Source organism: Cnephaeus nilssonii, assembly GCF_951640355.1.
Source record: "Cnephaeus nilssonii genome assembly, chromosome: 11".
NCBI classification, from domain to species: Eukaryota; Metazoa; Chordata; class Mammalia; order Chiroptera; family Vespertilionidae; genus Cnephaeus; species Cnephaeus nilssonii.
In genome coordinates, this window is record NC_137082.1 from 70,686,494 (window position 1) to 70,706,390 (window position 19,897).

General features: G+C 47.7%; 1 protein-coding gene across 6 annotated transcripts in view; it reads left to right on the top strand.

The window, feature by feature from the left end:
* PTPRT (protein tyrosine phosphatase receptor type T) overlaps positions 1 to 19,897 on the top strand; it is a 932,116-nt gene that overhangs the window by 247,916 nt on the left and 664,303 nt on the right. For all 6 annotated transcript variants that reach the window (XM_079783687.1, XM_079783689.1, XM_079783688.1 and 3 more), the window contains exon 2: positions 15,187 to 15,312. In XM_079783687.1, coding sequence (XP_079639813.1) covers positions 15,187 to 15,312 — 126 coding nt within the window. The remainder of the gene's footprint in view (positions 1 to 15,186; positions 15,313 to 19,897) is intronic.

Here is a 19,897-nt window from a genome sequence, read left to right on the forward strand (position 1 = left end):
GTTAACCCACAGATCTGTCATCCAATCCTATTGTCTTTGCATCTTCTGAGTTTCTCCTTGTAGCTTTCTCTTCTTGTTTCACAAAGGGCTGGGTCTCTGCATCCTATTGAGGATGCTGAAGGTTTTCTAAGGCATCTTCAGGTTCCTGTAGCAGGTCAGTTTTAGAGGTCTTCTGTTTAAGTGTCCGTGATGATTTTTCTTTTTAGATGTGATGATTTTTTTTTTGCCTTTTTTAAATTCACTTTTAAAAAACTCACAAGAATTTTTATTTTTTTCCTGAATATTTTATTTTTTAACTGCAGGTAGGAGACACCTGGTCTCCCTAGTTAACTCCAGGCAGAAAGGACTCACCAGTCCCTGCCCCTCCCCTCCCCAGATTACAGCAAAGGTGGTCTGCCATTTGCATTGTAAAATCCATTTCAGATTTCTCCAAATGCTACTGATAGTTTTATTGTGAATCCTTGTTTTCACTTCTGTTGGAAGTTTTCACATTTTCCAGTGTTTTCATAGGCACTGCAGTGAGTTTCTGAGATAGACTGTCAGGAGCTTCCAGCCAGATGCATTTCAAATGGAACGTGACATGGCCAAGGTCATGTGGCCAGTTGGTGGTAGAGCCAAGTCCGTAATGCAGGGCTCCTTTCTCCCAGGCAAATCTTCCATCTTCAAGACCACCTGCTGCTCTCATCCTGTCAGGACCTGGGCTATGATGTGATTTAGCAAGTGGCGGCTTTGTTAGAATCTCATTTCTGTTCCAAAGAGTTTTAGCCTGAGGTAGACTCATGCTGGCAGGGGTCGCTCTCACAGGATCCTATGTTAAGGCCTTTGCAGATTAGAAAAAATGTGTATGGAGCTGAAAGTTGCTGAGGGCTTGTTCCAAAGTAGAGAAACATGTTTATGTGTCCTTGCCATGAATCCCCAGGCACGGGAGGGTAGGAAGGAGGCTGTTTCTTGTGCTTAGGAATCTTAGTGACTGCCCTGGTGTCTCTTTTTCAAATGTTCATCAGAGGCTACTTCCTTAATTATCAGGACAGTGTCCACTTCCCACTTGTGGGTGCCTCTGTCTTGGCATGATGTACCCAGAGTGTCAACAACACTTGAGAGGAAGAGTGGGCAGGCTTACTGATTTAATGGGATGACCTGCTAGCAACGCTCTAATTGCCATTGACCAAGGGCCCAGCACCATCACTGAGACCCCAAAACACGCTGGGTCCACCACCCCTTTTGGACAGACCCAATCTGGGCATTCTGGGCATTTGAGATGTCGCTTAGTCGAGGATCCTTTATGCTCTGGCCTTAAAAAGTCTTCAGTCCACATTTTAAAATTTATTTTTATTTTTAAAAAATTGAATTTATTGGGGTGATATTGGTTAATAAAATTATATCGGTTTTAGGGGTGCAATTCTATGATACATCATCTGTATATTGGATTGTGTGTTTTCCACCTCAAGTCAAGTCTCCTTCCATCACCATTTATCCTCCCTTTACCCTTTTCTACCTCCCCCTATCCCCTTTCATTCCACTTTTAATGCACATTCACCAGGCCGCGGTAGTGAAGTCTGACTGGCAACCACAGACAGATTTGCCGAAGCTGACCTGTTCCGAGGGAGCTTTCACACCAACTGTGCTTATGATAATACTCATAATATTTTATCTACACAATTACCGGTTTGGTGATTTATATAATGCTGGATACTGTTATTGAGTTTAATTGACTGTATGGAACCCTAACTTCTCCTTTATGTAATTAAATGTTAATATACTTATAAGCACCGAGTCCATAAACCAATGTCTGTTAACCAGTCCTAGAAGTTTCTCGGGTTTCTGTGTGCACTGCCCTGTGCAGTGAAGAGAGGATGGCTTTGAGAAAAGAGAACAGAACAGAACTCGCAAATCTAGGGGCCTTGGACCGGATTCTTATCTCGTTGGAATCTCAGTGTCTTCATCTTTAAAGTGAGAATGAGTAATTCCTGGATCACAGGTGGTTGTCATGATTAAGCGGGATTATGTGGACTGGCGGGCCTCATGTGAGGCAAAGAATAGCTGCTCAGCCAGATCACTTGCTTTGTTCACCTTATGGGTCTGTTTCTCGAGTGCCTACCGCATCTTGACGAGCTGGGTGGGCCCTTCCCCGCCTTAGTTCTCCCCATGCTTTCATTGCCAGGTTCCCGCACGAGCACGTGAGCTCCATGAAGAGGGGCCACAGCTGTTGTTGACCCCTGCGCTCTCTCTGGTGCCTGGAGCAGTGTCTGGCTCCCAGTAGACACTCAGTACAAGGCTCCTGAGTGACATTCAAGCCTGGGTTGCATTAGATCAGAGAGGATAATAAGGAGTGGGAATTGCCACACTGGGGAGTTCACCAGTTTCCATGCAGCAGACATTCTGAGTGATACGGTCGAGAGGGCCTGTGCTCTGCGGTCAGATGGGAAGGAATTCTATCCCCAACGCTGCCTTTTGCGAGCGGTTGCCTTGAGGAAGTTATGTAACTCCCCTGAGCCTCAGTTTCCAGACTTGCAAAATCATATATTGAACTCCAAAGAGCACCGACAGGGCCGCCCTGAGGGAAGATACGACGGTGCTGTGAGTGCCAGGATGGTCTGAGTTACTGAGTGGACACCAGTGGCTGACTTTTCCCATGCTGGAACTCAGGGAAGCTGTCAATGGCCCGAAGATGCTCTCTCTCAGGGATTTTTTGATGATTTCGAAGTGATGATTGCAAGGGTGCACTCTTCGCAGGGCGAGGTGGGAACACCTGTCTGAGGTCTCCTTGAGGTTCTCCAAGCCAGGTCACTAATGGTGCCGAGATCGGGGGTAGGTTCAGAGCCCCGTGTGGACCATGGGACTCCACATGACCTTGAGCCACCAGGGCAGTGAGTAGAGATGCAGGAAGCTGACCTTGAGCTGACCTTGTTGGCTAGACCTATCAACTGAGTCTCAGGACATATGGCTGCTTCTGTTTTCCTCTGAAAAAATTACATGTTAAAAATAAGTCACTTTTGGAAGATGAGGTTTTAGGAAGTCAGGTATTCCTATAGCAGTAGCAACAACACTTAGGCAGTCGGGCCTCAGTTCAAATCACAAACCGGCCAATTCCTAGCTATGAGATTTGGGCAAGTTATTTAACCCGTTCTCAGTTTCATCATGCATAAAGTGTGGGTAGCAATCACCTGCCCACCCCCTGGGCTCCTTGAGCATTAAGTGAGATAATCCGTGGAAATGGCTTAGCACAGTGCACAGCTCACAGTAAGCATTCAGTAAACGTTAGCTGCTGTCATGATCATTCCCACTTCACAGATGAGGAAATAGAGGCTCAGAGGTTTCTCTGATGTACCCGAGGTCACAGAGAAAGTGCCAGAACCACATTGTGCATGGCCCTCCGATGCCAAGTCTGCACACCTGACACTTTACCACACTCCATTCATGAAGCATTTATTGAGTTTCCCGTTAGCTCTCAAGAGAGCCAGGCTCTTTGAACTGAGGATTCAGTGGCAAAGAAAAGAGACACCCACTTCCTGCCCTGGAGAACTTAGACTGGTGGTGGGAAGACAGGAAAAGAAGTAAAGAAACCACTGCAGAGTTACTAAGGGTCTCAGCCACAGCCCCAGGGAGCAGAAGCAGCAAGTCGGGGTGGCAGAGAATTGGAGAAGGGGGGAGGCGAGTTCCCAGGGGTGCTCAGAGGCTTCTCTGAGGAGGCGGTGCTGGTCTTTGATGTGGCAGATGCCGGGAGCCAGCCCTGGGAAGCCACATGAAACTCTCAAGTGCAAGAACATTCCAGGCACGGGGCACAGCAGTGCAAAGACCCCGAGGCCATCCAGAGCTTGCCGTGGGCCTCGGAGGCCTTCAGAAGATGCCACGGCTCCTGCCAGAAGCCCGGGCCCAGCTGTGTGTAGAGGAACTTGCGCTCACCTCTTCTCAACAGATCTGAAGTTTCCCGGGGACGGGTTATGACCTGTGGCCAGCTCTGTCTTTCATTGCTCCCTCAAATAGAAAAATGAAAGGACATTGCCGTTGCCTGAGAGAAGATGAAAGATGCTATTCTGGCTTCTGAGTGGGCAGAGCTCTAGCCCGAGGCCAGGAGAGCTGGTTCCTTCCCAGCCCGCACCTCTTTCTTGCAATCTTGTCCCTTTTATGCCTGTTTCCCCACCTGTGAACCAGAGGACCCCTTCCCTCTTCAAACATGGTGCAGCAGCTGAATTGGCCCCCCGGACTGTTTGGGGGCTGCTTTTCAGGCGGGCGGGCTCCGAATTGAGCCACCTTCACTTGTAACTGAAGGTGAAGGCTCTGTCCCCTGTCCCCCTCCTCTCCTTGGCAGGATGGAGCTGGGGGCTGACCCCACTCCTGGCCTCCTCCTTTGCTCTTTCCTGCCGGTCACATTGCGAGACAGCATCTGCCAGGTTGCCTGGGGCAGAGAAACTGGCTCTCCTCCGAGCTGCTCTGGGGTCTGCCTACAGTCCAGTGCCCGGGAGGAGGGGCACGTGAGAAGATGGACATCGGCCTGGCACCCCCACTGCGTCTTCTTCTTGTCTGACATCCAGATGTAACCCGCGGAAGGACACAGCCACCGTCTCAGAGGCTGTCAGAAATGGACGTGCCCTTGGGGAGGGTTTAAGTTATTGCCATCTGTTACATGGGAGAAGTCTCCCGCCCGAGAGGCTAGGTGACTTAGCCAAGGTCACACAGCAGTAAGCCGTGAGTGAAGTTGGATCAGTAGCTTATCACCAAAGGCACTGCTGATCCATGCACGATATGTTGGACCAACTCAGAGAGTTTGTTTAAATCTTTTGTTTTTGAGATTGTGTAACCTGAACACATATAGCATAGTTCTCTTTCCCATTTCTAATTCATACCTTGGGCTTTAATATTATTTGAGCCAAATGTATTTGGCACCTACTGTGTGCCAGGAACTATTCTAAGTCTTCACAGTATTAAATTTACTCTATCTTTATAAAACCCCAAAGGGTTGGACACTATTATTATCCTCGTACAACAGATGGGGACATTGAGGCACATCGAGGTTCAATAACTTAACCAAGGTCACACAATTAAAAATAATAGCAGAGCTAGGATGCTGACCCTGGAATGGCCACACTTGAACCCCTGCCGATGCTGTGTTTTCACTGGGCAAAGAAGGTCACCCACTGTCCCGAGTGGACATGCCGGGGATGGTAGATGATCACCATCCTTGAACTTCCTAGTTCGCAGATGGAAAAGCTGGCGCCTGGAAAGGGCACGAGAGCGTTGCCTCAGGTTCCAGAAGGTGGCTGTCTCTGGGAGCCCTGACTTTTCCCGCTCCACGGCGTTGCCTTGGACATCGGACACGACTCTGAGCTAGAAGACACCCAGCAGCAAGTTCATTATTCTCCCTTGAAGTTCCGTGGCTAACTTCCACCTTTGTTGTTTTCATTCCTGGATTTATTATAATCGGCCAAATTAACCTGAGTTGCCTCACAGAGTCTCTGGGAGAAGGAACCAATAGAGCAGATCAGACACTGTTTCTCTGGTCCCTGAGGAATGCCTACGCCCACGGAGAGACATCGCCTTATTTATAATAAATTCACTGTTCAGAGAGATTCAACACATTTTTTTTCTTCTATTAGGACTATTGTTTCTATCTGTTGAGTCCACGAGTGTTTGACATTGGATGACTTTATAAAACATTCTACTAATTGGATTTGTTAGAGCAAATAAATCAAATACTAATTGGAACGTGCCCGCCATTATTTTTGCTTACTGAATTAGATATAATGGTGTGAAGGCCTTCTTATCATATTTGTGCACTTATTTAAACACCCCTCTGGCATACACTTCTGCAAATTCAATTAGATATTCAGAAAAGGAATTCGATTTATGCAAGGCTGGTTTACATTCATTCGGGGGGCAGGACTCGCCTACCCGAGACAGGCTGCTCACGATTAATAAGCCCCACTTAGATATGGCCCTGCCTTCAAAGCAGTCGACGGCACGTGGACGGAATCCCGATGATTCGGGGGTTGGCGTACGTTAGCGTTGGGATGTGTGTGCCCACAGAGCAGGGCTGGCTTCATGCGTGTGTGACTTGTGCAGTCACACAGGGCTTGGCACCTGAAAAGGGTCCCTTGCTCTACTATTGGCCATCTTAATTGTTTTAAGCAAGAGGCTCAGCGTTTTCGTTTTGCACTGGGCCCCACAAATTGTGTAGCTGAGATCTGCTCTGGTTCTCAGACCTTCTGACTCAAGGAAGAAGTCTTTGATTTGAGTCTTGGCTCTGCCCCTGATTGACATGCGGTGTTGAGTATGTCACTCGCTCCAGCCTTGGTTTCCTCATCTGTGAAATGGGAAGACTGCTGCAGATCTCCTTGCCCGTGAATGCAACATGCTATGATGTAGGTGAAGTGGTTACTTAAACCCAGGGAGCTATTGTGCGTTTCTGTACCCCTCATCCTATGGGCCAGGAGTGTAGCTTCGGAGGCCAGTTGGGCATGTGCTCCCCCGACTTCCCAGAGGAAAGAAGAAACAGGCTACTTCCTGAGAAATGGGAAGGGGGAGTCGGAAGCACATGGCATCCAACACTCAAATGCTGAAACGAGGCAATTTTCTGTGACTGTGTTAAAATTGGAAATTTTTACGGCATCGAAGTGAAGGTCAGTAAACTACAGCCTGCAGGTCAGGTCTGGACCTTCACTGGTTTGTTCTCAGCACCGAAGGGAAGAATGGCGTTTCCTTTTTTCAAATGGTCAGACAAATCACAAGAAGAATACTGTTCTGTGACAGGTGAGCGACATATGCAATTCAAAGTGCAGTGTCAATAAATTAAGGTTTATTAAACACAACGCTGCCCATACTTTCTGTACTGTTGATGGCTGCCTCTGTGCTACCGTGGCATTGCTGAGTAGTAGCGACAAAGACTACGGAGGTGGGCAGAATTCTACATTGGTGCCCGAGTTTCCCGACCCCTGGGGTTTATATCCTGTGCAAGTCCCCCTTGGGTGGGACTGTGAACAGGATCAGTTTCACTCCTGTGATGAGGTTATGTGAGCAAAAAAGACAAAGGAATTTCGCAGATGTAATGAAGGCCTCAAAGCAGTTGACTTTAGTTAATCACAAAGGAGATGGTGTTGGATGGGCCTGCCTGAATGAGATGAGCCCTCGAAAGGGACTGTACCCGCCCAAAGGAAGGGATTTGAGGCATGAGAGCGCTTATGGCAAGGACAGGGGGTGGCTGCTAGGGGCTGAGAGTGGCCACTGGGTGACAGTCAGCCAGACAGCAGACACCTCAACCCTATAACTACAAGGAACGGAATTCTATCAAATACCACTGGAGCTTGAACGAGGACCCATACCCCAGAAAGGAATGCAGTTCCCCTACACCTTGGCTTCAGCCTTGTGAGGCCCTGAGAAGAGCCCACCCCAGCCTTGCCTGATTTCTGACCTGCAGAAACCGTGAGCTAAGAAATGGGTATTGCTTTAAGTCTCTACTTTGTGATAATTTTCTTGGTACCAGTAGAAAACCAGTACAACCATAAAGTGAAAATATTTACTCTCTGGCTTCTTATGGAAAATGTTTGCCAACCCCCGAGTCAAAACAATACCAACCACTTCTAGGACATCTCCCTTTCCAGGGCCCCCTAACTGTTTAGTCCTACTATGTGTTGGATCTGTCTGAATAGTTTCCAAGTGTGAGCTCCCTGCATGTCTGGGATGATTATGTGAGACCCGACTCCCCCACAGTGGTTAATAGCATATAAATTTCAGGTGTACAACTTTCTAATGTGGCATCTCTGTATACTGTTGTGCTCACCACCTGAAGCCTGGTCTCCCTCGGTCACCATGTATTTGACCCCTTCACCTCTTCATCCTCCCCCAGCTCCCTCCCCTCTGCTAACTACCATTCTGTTGTTTGTGTTTATGAGTTTGTTTTTCTGTCTGTTTTGTTTGTTCATTTGTTGCTTTTTGTTTTATATCCCACATATGTGTGAAATCATAAAGTTCTTGTCCTTTGTCATTTGACTTCTATCACGTAGCATAGTACTCTCAAGATCCATCCATGTTGTTGCAAATAGCAATATTGCATCTTTCATTTTATTTTTTTAATGACTGAGAGGTCTTGCTATTCTTATTGCTGAAGGTGATGTCCCTCTTTTTCCTGAGATCTCCAGCTGGGCCTGTCCCTTAGGAGCTCTGGTGACAAGGTTGTATGTGTTAAATGCAGAGAGCAATGCTTCTCTCTTGGAGCAGGGGTTGGCAAACTGTAGTCCCTGGGTAAAATCTGGCCCGCCACCTGTTTTGATAAATAAAATTTTATTGGCACACAGCCATACCCCTTTGTTTACCTGTTGCCGTTGGCTGCTTCTATGCTCTAAATGGCAGAGTTGAGTAGTTGTGACAGAGACTGTGTGGCTGCAAAGCTGAAAGTATTTACCATCTGACCATTTACGTGAAAAGAATGCTGACCCCTGACTTAGTGGTGGTGGTGGTCGAACTTACCTCCATTTATACACCCACATATATCAATCATACTTACATGGGTCAAGTACGGTGCCTGGCAGATAGCAGAAGCCCAACAAATCTTTAGTTCCTCTTCTGCACTTAATTCTGTTCAAGAATACACAGGATCACATCAGAAATGCAGAGGCAGACACATTTATATTTCTATTGAATTCCATTCCTCTCTCATTTTCAAAAGAAGGGCTCATGTTTAAAAAATATTCTGATTGGCACTATAAACTTTATTTATGCTTTAATGTATCCTAAAGTATGTATCCTGCACTATTTTTACTTCCCTTACAGATGCTGAAATGCTATACATTACCAAACCCAAATGGATTTTCAAAATCCAATTTCCTGGCTACAGTTTTCCATTTCTCTGTTGACTTTATGCTTGACTCACATCAGAGCATCGGAGGCCGTTGGTACATTTTGACTTCAGCCTGTCCAGATAAATAGCTCCTCTGTCGGGGGCAGGGAGGTAGTGCTGGGTCCTTGGCCTGTGACTGCATTGCCCTGTCTGCCCTCAGTTATGTGGATCTTCCCCAAACCAGAACCTGTGCTCTAGAGGCTGAGCCCAATTCCTGGGGTGGGGGTAGGTTTAGGAGGGTTTTGATTTCCCCCAAAATGATTGTGATGGGGTTGACATCAGTTAATTGGGGCTGTTTTCTCTTTAAAACTGAATGAGGTGAGCAATCACACAAGGGTCTTTAGGGAAATCTCTCCCACCATAAGCCTTCTGGAAGTCGTCTGCCACAAACATCTGCAGAGGTGGCCAGGTGTTGATGGCAGGCTACTTTGTCAGGTGTTGTGGCTCCAAGGAATTGCACCAAGACAGATAAACATGATTTTTGAAAGAGCAAGAAGAGCTGAAGTGAGACTCAGGATCATGGGTTTGACTATTTCGTGCTGTCCAGGGGCAGCTAGCCTCTCCTTTCTTCTTTTTCTGAGTCTCTCAGTAGCTGATCCTCGGGCTGGTGGCATGGCTCTGCATCTCTGTGGCTCCCGTGAATTCCCAGTCCTTTCTGAGTCTCTGGAATCCTTAATCTTTGTCTCTAGAAAGTTCCTTGATGATCACCTTGTCCAGCCCCCTGCCTTCACTCCAGAAAATGAAGGCTCAGAAATAAGAAAAGGATGTGAACAAAAAAGACTGTTCCCAGTCGGGGGGGCGGGGGGGAGAGGGGCGGGTAGGGCGGGGGGGGGGGTGTCAGAGTGTATAATCTGAAGCTCATAGACTCTATTTTTCAATCTGTTGATTGAGAAGAAGAAAATTCAGAGAGGATTACTTAAAAAATATTTACTAAGTATATTTTCTCTCCAAGACGAGCTTTTAAAACTTATCTCTTGGTCAAGCCAGACCAACGGGAAGCAGATTTCTAGGCTGCATCATTTTGGTCCCAATGAGCTGCTTTTTCGGAATTGTGTGTTTGGGTAATGCTATCAATTTGTATTGAGAATGATTATGAGAGATTGTCTCCTGAAACTGGCCATGTGCCCTTGTTGGATGCTGTTTCTGATGGTGTTCATTATGGCATATGGGATTTCTGTTAACAGTACTCCTGTGGAGAAATTCTTGTGTGATCTAAACACCTGGAATGGTTGTAATTTTCCTGATCAATTTGGGTTTTATTGTACAAACACAAAGTGTCCAGTATCCGAAAAAATCTCCATCCCCATTTTTTTTGGCGGGGGGTGGGGGGGGGCAAATCTATTGCAGCACGGACTTGCAACTCTTCCCTTCTGCCCTGCTTTTCTTTGTTTTCGAGGTCTCAGTTTGCTTTTCGCCACCATGCTTCTGTGTTTATCAGGCCACCTTGGGTGGCCTGGAGTTAATAATGGGTAGACCAGGTAGGCAACATGCTTTGAATGGAGTCTATGTTCTTCATCTACACAAAACACGGGGATAGTTACATGGTCATTTAATTCTATCTTGCTCTGTTAGGAGCCCAGGAGTTCCATGGAAAAGTCTGAACCTGTGTTACCCCAGGGGTTTGGACATATTTATGTGATAAAGTGCAGGATGGGGACCTGTTTCTAGATATTTTTCTGTAGGGAGGGACACCGAGGTCCCCTAAGGGATGGCAGATTCTGAAAGAGTGGGATAGAACCCACAGGTGGCCTTGAGTGTCCCAAAGAAAGAATAACCCAAAATAGGGTGAGAGGCTGCTTTGGATTCCACTGTAAGCCCGCTCCTTGGCAGGGGAGAGGACTGTGGTCTGAAAATAGGAGCTGGGTCCCAGGGGTCCCAGGCCTGCTGCTGTGGGACCCGGTATGCAAGAGCAGGCTGTTAGAGGAAAAGGCGTCTGCTCACTGGCTGAGGTTGAAGTGACCACTGGAGCTCTGCGGGTGGAGGTGGCAAGGTGCCCAGGGTGTGCTGTGAAAGGTGGCTGTGATAGGTCCCCTTAGAGGGCTAGGACCCATCCACTCTCAGCTCAGGGTTAGCTGAGCAGGCCACCCACCATTGGCAGAGGCAGGAGGTGAGGAGTGGGCAACTGGTCCAGTAGACTAGGGACAAATGGTTAATGTGACCTTGCTTGGGACCTGTAAGCTGGGTCTAGAGGTATAACTGTGAGCCCTCCTAAATATTGTCTAGAAGAGGCAGATAATTGGTTTAATTAGACCATTGACTGAAAGTTATTAATAACTTCTTCTTTGAGCTTGATATATCTCTGTGAAGGTGTTTTCTGCATTGTATCTTAAGTTGGTTGTCTTTTTTCTATACTTTGCAAACTTTATGAGGGTCAGAATCATAGCTGCTGAGACCCAACCACTTTGTAAGTTCTTTATCCTTCTGCTCTCCTCTCATCACCTTATAAATGAAAGATTTGGCCCTTGGTCTGGGGGAGTACATTCTCTCTCTGGTCTGTTAGAGCGTGGATTCTGTGGTTAGGTTGCAATGGATTTAAACCTGGCTCCAACACGTCCCTTCTGTGTGACCTGAACAGGTCACTTAACTCCTCAATGCATCAATTACCTTATTGAAAGGAGGGGTAAAAATCTACCTCACAAAGTTTTGCGAATTAAGTGAGAGCAAGTAAGACGGCATGTGCAACCAGTGCCTAGTGTATTCCCTGGCATGGAGCAAATGCACGAGAGCACATGTTTCTTTTGTTAGTCAGGATGGGCAGCGCTCTGCTGTGGTAACAGCTAACCACTAAGATGTCAGTGGCGTAAGACAAGAAAAGCTGGTATATTGCTCTTGAAAAGCGGAATGCCAATATTACTGCTTCGGTGACTCTCTGGGTGGCTGTCCTCCAATGAGCATCTCAGGGATCTAGATAGCTTTCTTCCTTTGATGCCACCACCTTCAACAACTGTGAAGATGAAAAGGGAGGCTTTTTATGGGCTAGTCCTAAAAACAGTGGATATCCCTTTGTTACACATTTCCAGGGCTTATCACGTGGTCTTTCCCAGATGCGAGGTGCCCTGGAAACACAGCGTCCTTGTGTGCACGAGAGAGAAGACCCAAGCAGCGTCCTGTACACAGGCCACTGTCTCGGCCATGCTTTCCGTCTCTAGCCCCAGAGGCTGTTTTTAGCTTGGGATTGATTCTCGGTCAGCAATTCCCAGGAACACTAGGGATGCTGCAGGCTGCCCTTGCTTATCAATTCCAGGGAGCCCGGTCTGCTGTCGATGCTGTTGACCTGATTCATTTGTCTCCCGCAGGCTGGCTCCAGTGAGCGGTGGTGATTTAGGGAAAGGAGGGTGACCTCTTAGAGCCACTGCAGCCGCTGCGTGTTTTACATCTTAGATGCAGCGTGTTGTGTTTCCATATCTGGGGCATTCAGTCTGCTGTTCTGGTCAGAGAAGGTTTCTAGAAGACACTTAGAAGGATCTTTTGGGATTTGTCAGGCCTGCAGTGTGGGGAAGGAGCTTTCTAGGTACACGGGGCAGGTATGAGACTTGGAAGAGCAGCTGGAGCTGGGGGATTGGCATGGGCTCCCGGTTCCTCTTATGTAGCTGGCCTGTGTCAGGCATCCCATTAACATGTATTGGTTCATCCATTCAATATTTATTAAGCCCCTACTCTGTGCCAGCACCATTTCCACTTTACTGTCTAGTGGTAGCGGGTTGATTGCCTCCCTTCTTGCCTTTCAAAGGCCACCTTTCCCCACTGTATCGGGGCAAAGTCTCTTTTGTCACCTTTTTTTAAAATTGATATTTTTTTATTGATTAAGGCAGGCGTCCTCAAACTACGGCCCGCGGGCCACATGCGGGTGTTTTTGCCATTTTGTTTTTTTACTTCAAAATAAGATATGTGTAGTGTGCGTAGGGATTTGTTCATAGTTTTTTTTAAACTATAGTCCGGCCCTCCAACGGTCTGAGGGACAGTGAACTGGCCCCCTGTTTAAAAAGTTTGAGGACCCCTGGATTAAGGTATTACATATGTGTCCATATCTCCCCATTGCCCGCCAACCCCACTCTTGTACATGCCCTCACCCCCCTGCTGTCTCTGTCCATTGGTTATGCTTATATGCATGCATACAAGTCCTTTGGTTGATCTCTCCCCCTTACCCCCACCCTCTCCTACCTTCCCTCTGAGGTTTGAGCATCTCTGTCTCTGGATCTGTTTTCGTTCATCAGTTTATGTTGTTCATTATGTTCCGCAAATGAGTGAGATCATGTGGTATTTATCTCTTCTGTCACCTTTTCCTGGCCTTTCCTCTGGTCTCCGGGCCTCCCATCCTTGCCTGCTGAGTCCTGTTAGTCCACACTGGCCATTGCCCTTCTTCGCTCAGTTCCCCGAAGCACGTGGCTGCCCGGTCTCACGGGGAGCGGGGAGTCGTGGAGGGCTGTCACAGAACAGAACAGGGATCTGTTTCCAGTTCATGGTCAGACAGGCCTTCTGGACCATCCCGACTCAGCAGTCTCCCACCCACCCCACTGCAGCCTTCCTAGCAAGCACTGAAGTGCGTGATTACTTACTAGCTTCCTTGTTTGCTGTCTGTCTGATTAAGTCGCGATAGCATGCCTCTTTAGTAAACCACCATATAGCTAGGAGCTAGTACTCTGCCGGATCTATGCTGAGTGCTCAATTAAATAATTGTCGGATTATTGAATGAACAAATGAAAGCCAATTGATATTTCCGTTTCTATCAATGTATCATCCACTTCCCATCACAGGAAAAAAATTCTCATTAGCCATCACCTTCTAGAGGTTTCTGCTCTCCATGGTGTTTCTTGGACCCCTCTCCTTCCCTCCTCTCCCTGTCTGCATAAAACACCCCACGTTTCTGTTACTTTTTAGTACAAAGCAATTTCATACTCAACTCGCTTCCCAAACACGGTGCTAGTGAAAGAGATTCAGCCTTCCTTGGCCCAGCCCGAGACTCATCGGGGTGCCAAAGGCCCATCTTCCGGGTTCCCATGCACAGCCGGGGAGGGAGGGGGAGAAAGCTCTGACCTCCCAGGTGTCCTTCTGCGGTGTTGTGACCGGATTCTGTATTGAACCTGTCGACAGGACTCCCACCACCACTATGTGGAGGGAATCCCAGGTGTGGACTGCATCGCAGGGGTTTGTCCTCTGCAGCTGATGGAGACCATGGTGATGGTACCTGAGAATGCAGATGCAGGCGGGACTGGTTTCTATAAGTTGAGCAGAACCTGGCTTGGATGTGTGACAAGGACCCAGTGGGTGTTTATGGTGATGTGATAAGATCTGAACACTAAGGAGACAAGAAAAGGGCAGTGGAAAGATGGACTGGGCGGGGGGGGGGGGGGGGGGCGGGCGGGTGTGTGTGTGAAACCGGGTCTGGGAGACCATGGGCGGCTGCTGCAGACCTCAGTCTGGCGTGGCCTCGGCCTCTGCCTCTGGACCCTCCGGCTCACCTGCAGTGTCCCTCCTCCTCTTCCCCATCCCTGGACGCTCGCCTCCCCACAGCCCTGATCGGTGCACCTCCTCCTGGATATTGTGGCTCCTGTATCTGCGGACAGACCAGCATTTCCAGTGTTACCCGGAGGGGCTTACAACACACAGCATGTGCTTAGAATAAATTCTTGTCAACATTGAATTGACACAGCTTGTTGTCAAATGGTAGATGGCTTAGATTTAAGCACTATCAACATCGACTGTATTATCTGCCAGGCGCATGCTTATCTAATGCTTCACATATTTGATTTTTACTTTATGAAAATGATATTTCAAAAATCACTTTTAGAGGGGTGGAGGCGGATGTTGAGAACTTACTCTGTGCCGGTTACTTTTCATATGTTATTCCATTTCATCCTCATGATATTTCTGTCAGGTGGATCGTTCCCTCCATATCACAGGTGGGGAAACTGAGGTACAGATTAGACAGACGGCTGAAGCCCCTGGCCCGGGCTGACGCAGCTTTGCAAAGCTCAGATCGTGCCTGGTTTTGCGGGACTCCGAAGCTGGTGCTCTCTGCTGCCTCGCAGCATCTCTCTGTGCTGCAGGAAGTGGCCACAGAGGCATGCCCCGGCATTCATTTCTTCGGGCTTAGAATGAGACGTCCCTGTTTACTTTCTCGGGAAGGAAGATTAAAATCAATGTAGCTAGCCTTATTAACTTTTTAACATAGGGGGGACCTGCAGATGCCGGCGCTTTTCCTGAGAGCACCAAAGTAAATATAAAAATCCAATTTGCTTGCCCTTATTTTTAATCTCCTCCAGAGTTTAAAATTCAAAGCTGTAAATGATGAGACAGGAGTAACGAACCGAGCCCCAGACATGAGGATGTATTTACCCATTCTCTTTTGTTTGCAGGTGGCTGTTCCTTTGATGAGCACTACAGCAACTGTGGTTATAGCGTGGCCCTGGGGACCAATGGATTTACCTGGGAGCAGATTAACACGTGGGAGAAACCAATGCTGGACCCAGCTGTGCCCACAGGTAGGTGACCCACTGTGTTTGGCACAGGTAGGTGAGCCACTGTGTTCGGGACTGTGATGAGGATGGTATCTTCTATGATGACTCATGGGAAAGAACTTTCTGATGGGTTAAGTTGTCTGAGAGGGCAACACACAACTTTGTTGGTAGTAAGTTCCCCATTCCCAGAGGTATGCAAAGCAAGGCTGAGTGAGCTCTTAAGAACGTGGTAAGAGTCACATGTTGCCTGGACTCAGGAACCTTTAGGGTTTCTTTTAGCTTTGAGATTCTAATCTTTAGCTCCAAGTGGAGCATCACGATTTTGCTTGGGAGCCTGATAATAGTGGCATTTCCAGGCAAGAAAGAGCTTTTGAAGAATCTGAGGTCATGTTTTTCCTTTCAGGCCACAGAGACACAGCTTGTATGTATGTAGGGAAACTTCCACAGTGAAAATATTACTCATGAAGTTAATGTCCAGAGATCCTGAATACCACCTTTATCCTTAACCAATGGGCTGAAACCATAATGTGCACCCTTGATGGATACCTGCATGAGGCAGGCCTATGAGATGTGTTGGAGAGGTGGTACACCTGGAAGAGGTGTGCTCAGGGTAGGGTATGCCTGGGTGAGTTGATGTGGAAAGCCTGGAAGAATTACAGCTCCGAGAACATTAAGATCACCTCTCTGTCAAATGTGATCCATGTTACAGTTATCAGGATAACTGATTGTTGGATAAGGGAAGCCATCTTCCACTCTTCCTCCATGACCAAGAGCTCTCTCTAACCCCCACACTGTCTTGGCTTTTTAGCAACCATCTCGGCGCTCTTTCTCAGGCTCCTTGGTCAGCTCACTCTGGCCATTAAACATTGGGGTTCTTCAGGCTCATTTATACTCTTTGCATGTGTCTTAGGGTTCTCCAGAGAAATAGAACCAATAGGATATATAGGGACATACATATAAGAGGAGATCTATTCTAGGGATTGGCTCCCATGGTTACGGACAAGCCCCATGAGAGGTCCAGGATCTGCACTCTGCAAGCTGGAGAATCAGCAAAGCTGGTGGTGGGATGGTATGAGCTCTGATCTGAGTCTGAAAGCCCGAGAACCAGAAGCACCAGTGTTCAAGGGAAGAAGAAGATAGATGTCTCAGCTCAAGCCGAGAAAACACATTCACCCTCACGCTGCCTTTTTGTTCTATTGGGGTCCCCAAGGGAATGGCCAATGCCCACCCACATTGAGGAGGACTGTCTGTTGTACTGAGTTCACCAGTTCAATGATAATCACTTCTAGAAACACTCTCACAGAACACCTAGAAATATTGTTTTGCCAGCTATTTGGGTATCACTTAGCTCAGTCAATTAACACAAAATACTGTAAATGATCCCACCATGGGTGACTTCAACCATGCCTATGGCTTCAGTTGCATCAGACATCTCTTCTGAACTCTACATTTACACAATCCACTGTGCATGCCTTAGCGGATTCTGGGGAGAGGGATCTTTCAGGGTGTCACTAAGCTGAGGACAGAGAAGATGTTCAGATGTGTCTAGGGGAGGGTATGGTCTTTGTGGCTGCATTGACTTTAAGTTTTGCTCCAAAGCAGGAAGCTACTGGATGGCTCAGTATAGTGCCTACTATGGGTGTAAATTGTTTTGATAAGTTCCTTCTGAGTGTAGACATGAGCCCAATGTATAATAAAGATGTGCTGTGCTACAAAATTGAGCCTTTCAGAGCTGGTGGGAATCTTCACTTTGCATAAGCAGAGTCACCAACAACTACACATGCCCATTAGTGCAGTCACCATGGGACAACCTTTTGGTGAGAAAGAACATCAAGCCTTATGGTGGCCTCCAAGGCCTGGCGTGGCTGTTCCTGCCCATACCTCCAGCTGCACCATCTTCCATTGCCCTCTGTGCTCACTTCACACCGACTTTGGTCAGTTTCCAGAAGCTTCCATGGCCTTTTCTGCCTCAGAAACTCACTTGAAAATAGCACTCTTCACATAACCTTTTTCTCTCTGTTCTCTTGTACTTTCCCTTCACATCTCAGCTTAGACATCACTTCCTTGTGGTAGTTCTCCCTGGGTACCCCATCTGGGTCAGCTCTCTGTACGTTTCCCATCGCCCCCCCCCCCCTTTCTCAGAAGCACCCACCACTGCGGATGCTATTGGTTCAGTGTATGTTTTACTCCCAGATGAGAAGTTCCACGTGAATAGGGACCATGACAATCTTGTCTGCAGCTTTATTTACAGTGCTTAATACAGCGCATCATGCATAGTATGTACGAAATAACATTTTTGTTAGATGAATGCCTATAGAGTCTCTATCACATAGTTTTAAATGAAGGAATGAATGGTAAACATTATTAAATGCCATTAGCCTTCTGTGAACTGACCACACATGTTTAGTCTTTGCTGCCATCCTTCCATTGTACAGATCAGAAAATCAAGGCTCTGAGAAGCTCAGTGACATTGCTGCTTTTGCCACCGTGCCACTGCCCCTCCCCAAAGGGACAACTCTGGCTTCTGATATTAATTTTCTCATCCCCTCATTACGGCAGACTGCCATTTCATAAATATTGGATTGTGCTAATACAATCTTCGGAGCTTGTCTAAGTAGAGACATTTGATAACGATCACTGAAATTGTTCTGTCGTGATGTGCCTGTGGATTTCAGTGGCGCCCCGCGCTTCTTAGGCAGAGAGGCATGAAAGTGAATTTGGATTAGGCGAAATTGTTTGTTCTTCCCATGGGCACAGGCCGAAGTCTGACTTTCCTTCTGTAAAGCCAGCCGTTCCCATCGCTTTGGAAATCTAGCTTGAGTCTACGTATTCAGATGGCCCATCACCTTTCACTGAACTGCTTCTGTGTGACAAGCTCCGTGTTAGACCCTGGGTAAATCAGACAATGTCATTTTGGGCATTTATCCCTCTCGTGGCTTACTTGGTCACATAGGATGAAATCTGAAGTCCTGGCTGTGGCCTGCATGGTCCTGTGTTATCTAGTGTCTTCTCTGAGCTCCCCTTCTTCTCTCTCAAAATGCTGCACACACACTGGCCATTTTCAGTTCCTTGGACACATGTCAGGTTCTCTCCTTGCTCAGGACCTTTGCATATTCTGTTCCCTCTCATTGGAACTCCTTGTTCTCTCTCTCTTCCCCTCTCTCTCTCAGTTAGTTCTCACCCGAGGATATTTTTTTCCATTGCTTTTTTTTAGAGAGAGTGGAGGGAAGGAAGGAGGAAGAGAGAGAGAGAGAGAGAGAGAGAGAGAGAGAGAGAGAGAGAGAGAGAGAAACATCGATATCAGAGAGACACATCAATTGGTTGTCTCCCACATGCCAGGGATCGAACCTGCAACCCAGGTACGTGCCCTTGACTAGGAATCAAACCCGGGATCATTTGTTGCACCGGCTGACGCTCTACCCACTGAGTGACACAGGCTAGGACTCCACTCTTAACTTGACTGATTTCTTCAGGTCTCAGTTCAAATGACTCCTTCTCAGGGAGACTGTCCCTCATTGTCTATCTAAAGAAAGACTCCCTCGTTCTCACTCATCGCATTGTGTTCTTTGCTTTCAAAGTCCTCCTCACAGACACACTTATTCCATACTCTGCCTCAGGGGAGTGACTCAGTTTCCTCATCTTTACCATGGGAACCAGTGTGAGAGTTAAATGGGATGATGCCTGTGTGGGTGAGATGTGTCCACACATAATGGGGCTTAATCAATGCTGGCTCCCCTAAATTCTCCTCTGCTTCTTACTAAGTGTTTTAGAACCTTGCCCCCTCCTTCAGGCTCACCTGCCACCGATGCTGCTTTACCCAGGTGAGCCTTCCAGCGGGAGGTCTGCGTGGATCCTGAGGGACCTGAGAGACCTTTCCATCCCCAGGATTCGCGCTGCCCCGAGGGCTGGAGCACCCCCTGCATCTCGGCTCTGTTAGTTCAGCGTGACCCACAACCCTGTCGCATTCTTCTCCTCATCCTGCTCTGTGGGAAAAGTCCGGGCTAGCCTTCCAGGCTTCAGGCCTGGTTCTCCCCCAACCTCATCTTCACTGGGGCTTCCACAGAGGAGTGGGGTCATTACAGCCACAGACCTTCTCTCCAGGCCTCTCTCTTTTCCATGGAGCTAAGCGGCTACCACGGTTCCTCGCTCTGCCTTCCCCTCTCTTGGCATGGTTTCCACGTGACCACGCTGAGGTGCAGCCCAGGGCCCCGCAGGAGATGCATGTGCCAAAAGTGTCGTTTTAAAAAGGGCTGAAGTCAGAAATAATGAGGCTTGGGGGGTTTCCTTCTATTTCTTTTGAATGCTTGTAGGACCTTATTTGAAGTTGTTGGAATGAATTTGGATTGAATCCCAGGCTGAAAACCAGGTGCATGAAAAATACTGCATTTACATCACCTTGAATCTCACCCTCGACCTCCCCTGAGTTAGATATCTATTTCCAGTCATTATGCCCCCCTTCTCTGGGGGTCTACAAATGTCTTGGGACTTGAGCAGGTCACTGTGGTTTCCTCTGAGAGTCACTGTCACATTTCCTGTGGGTCCTGTGGATCCTGTGGGTCTTGTCATTCTGCCGCCTCTTTCCCAGGCTTGGAGCCTTGTCCCAGGTCCA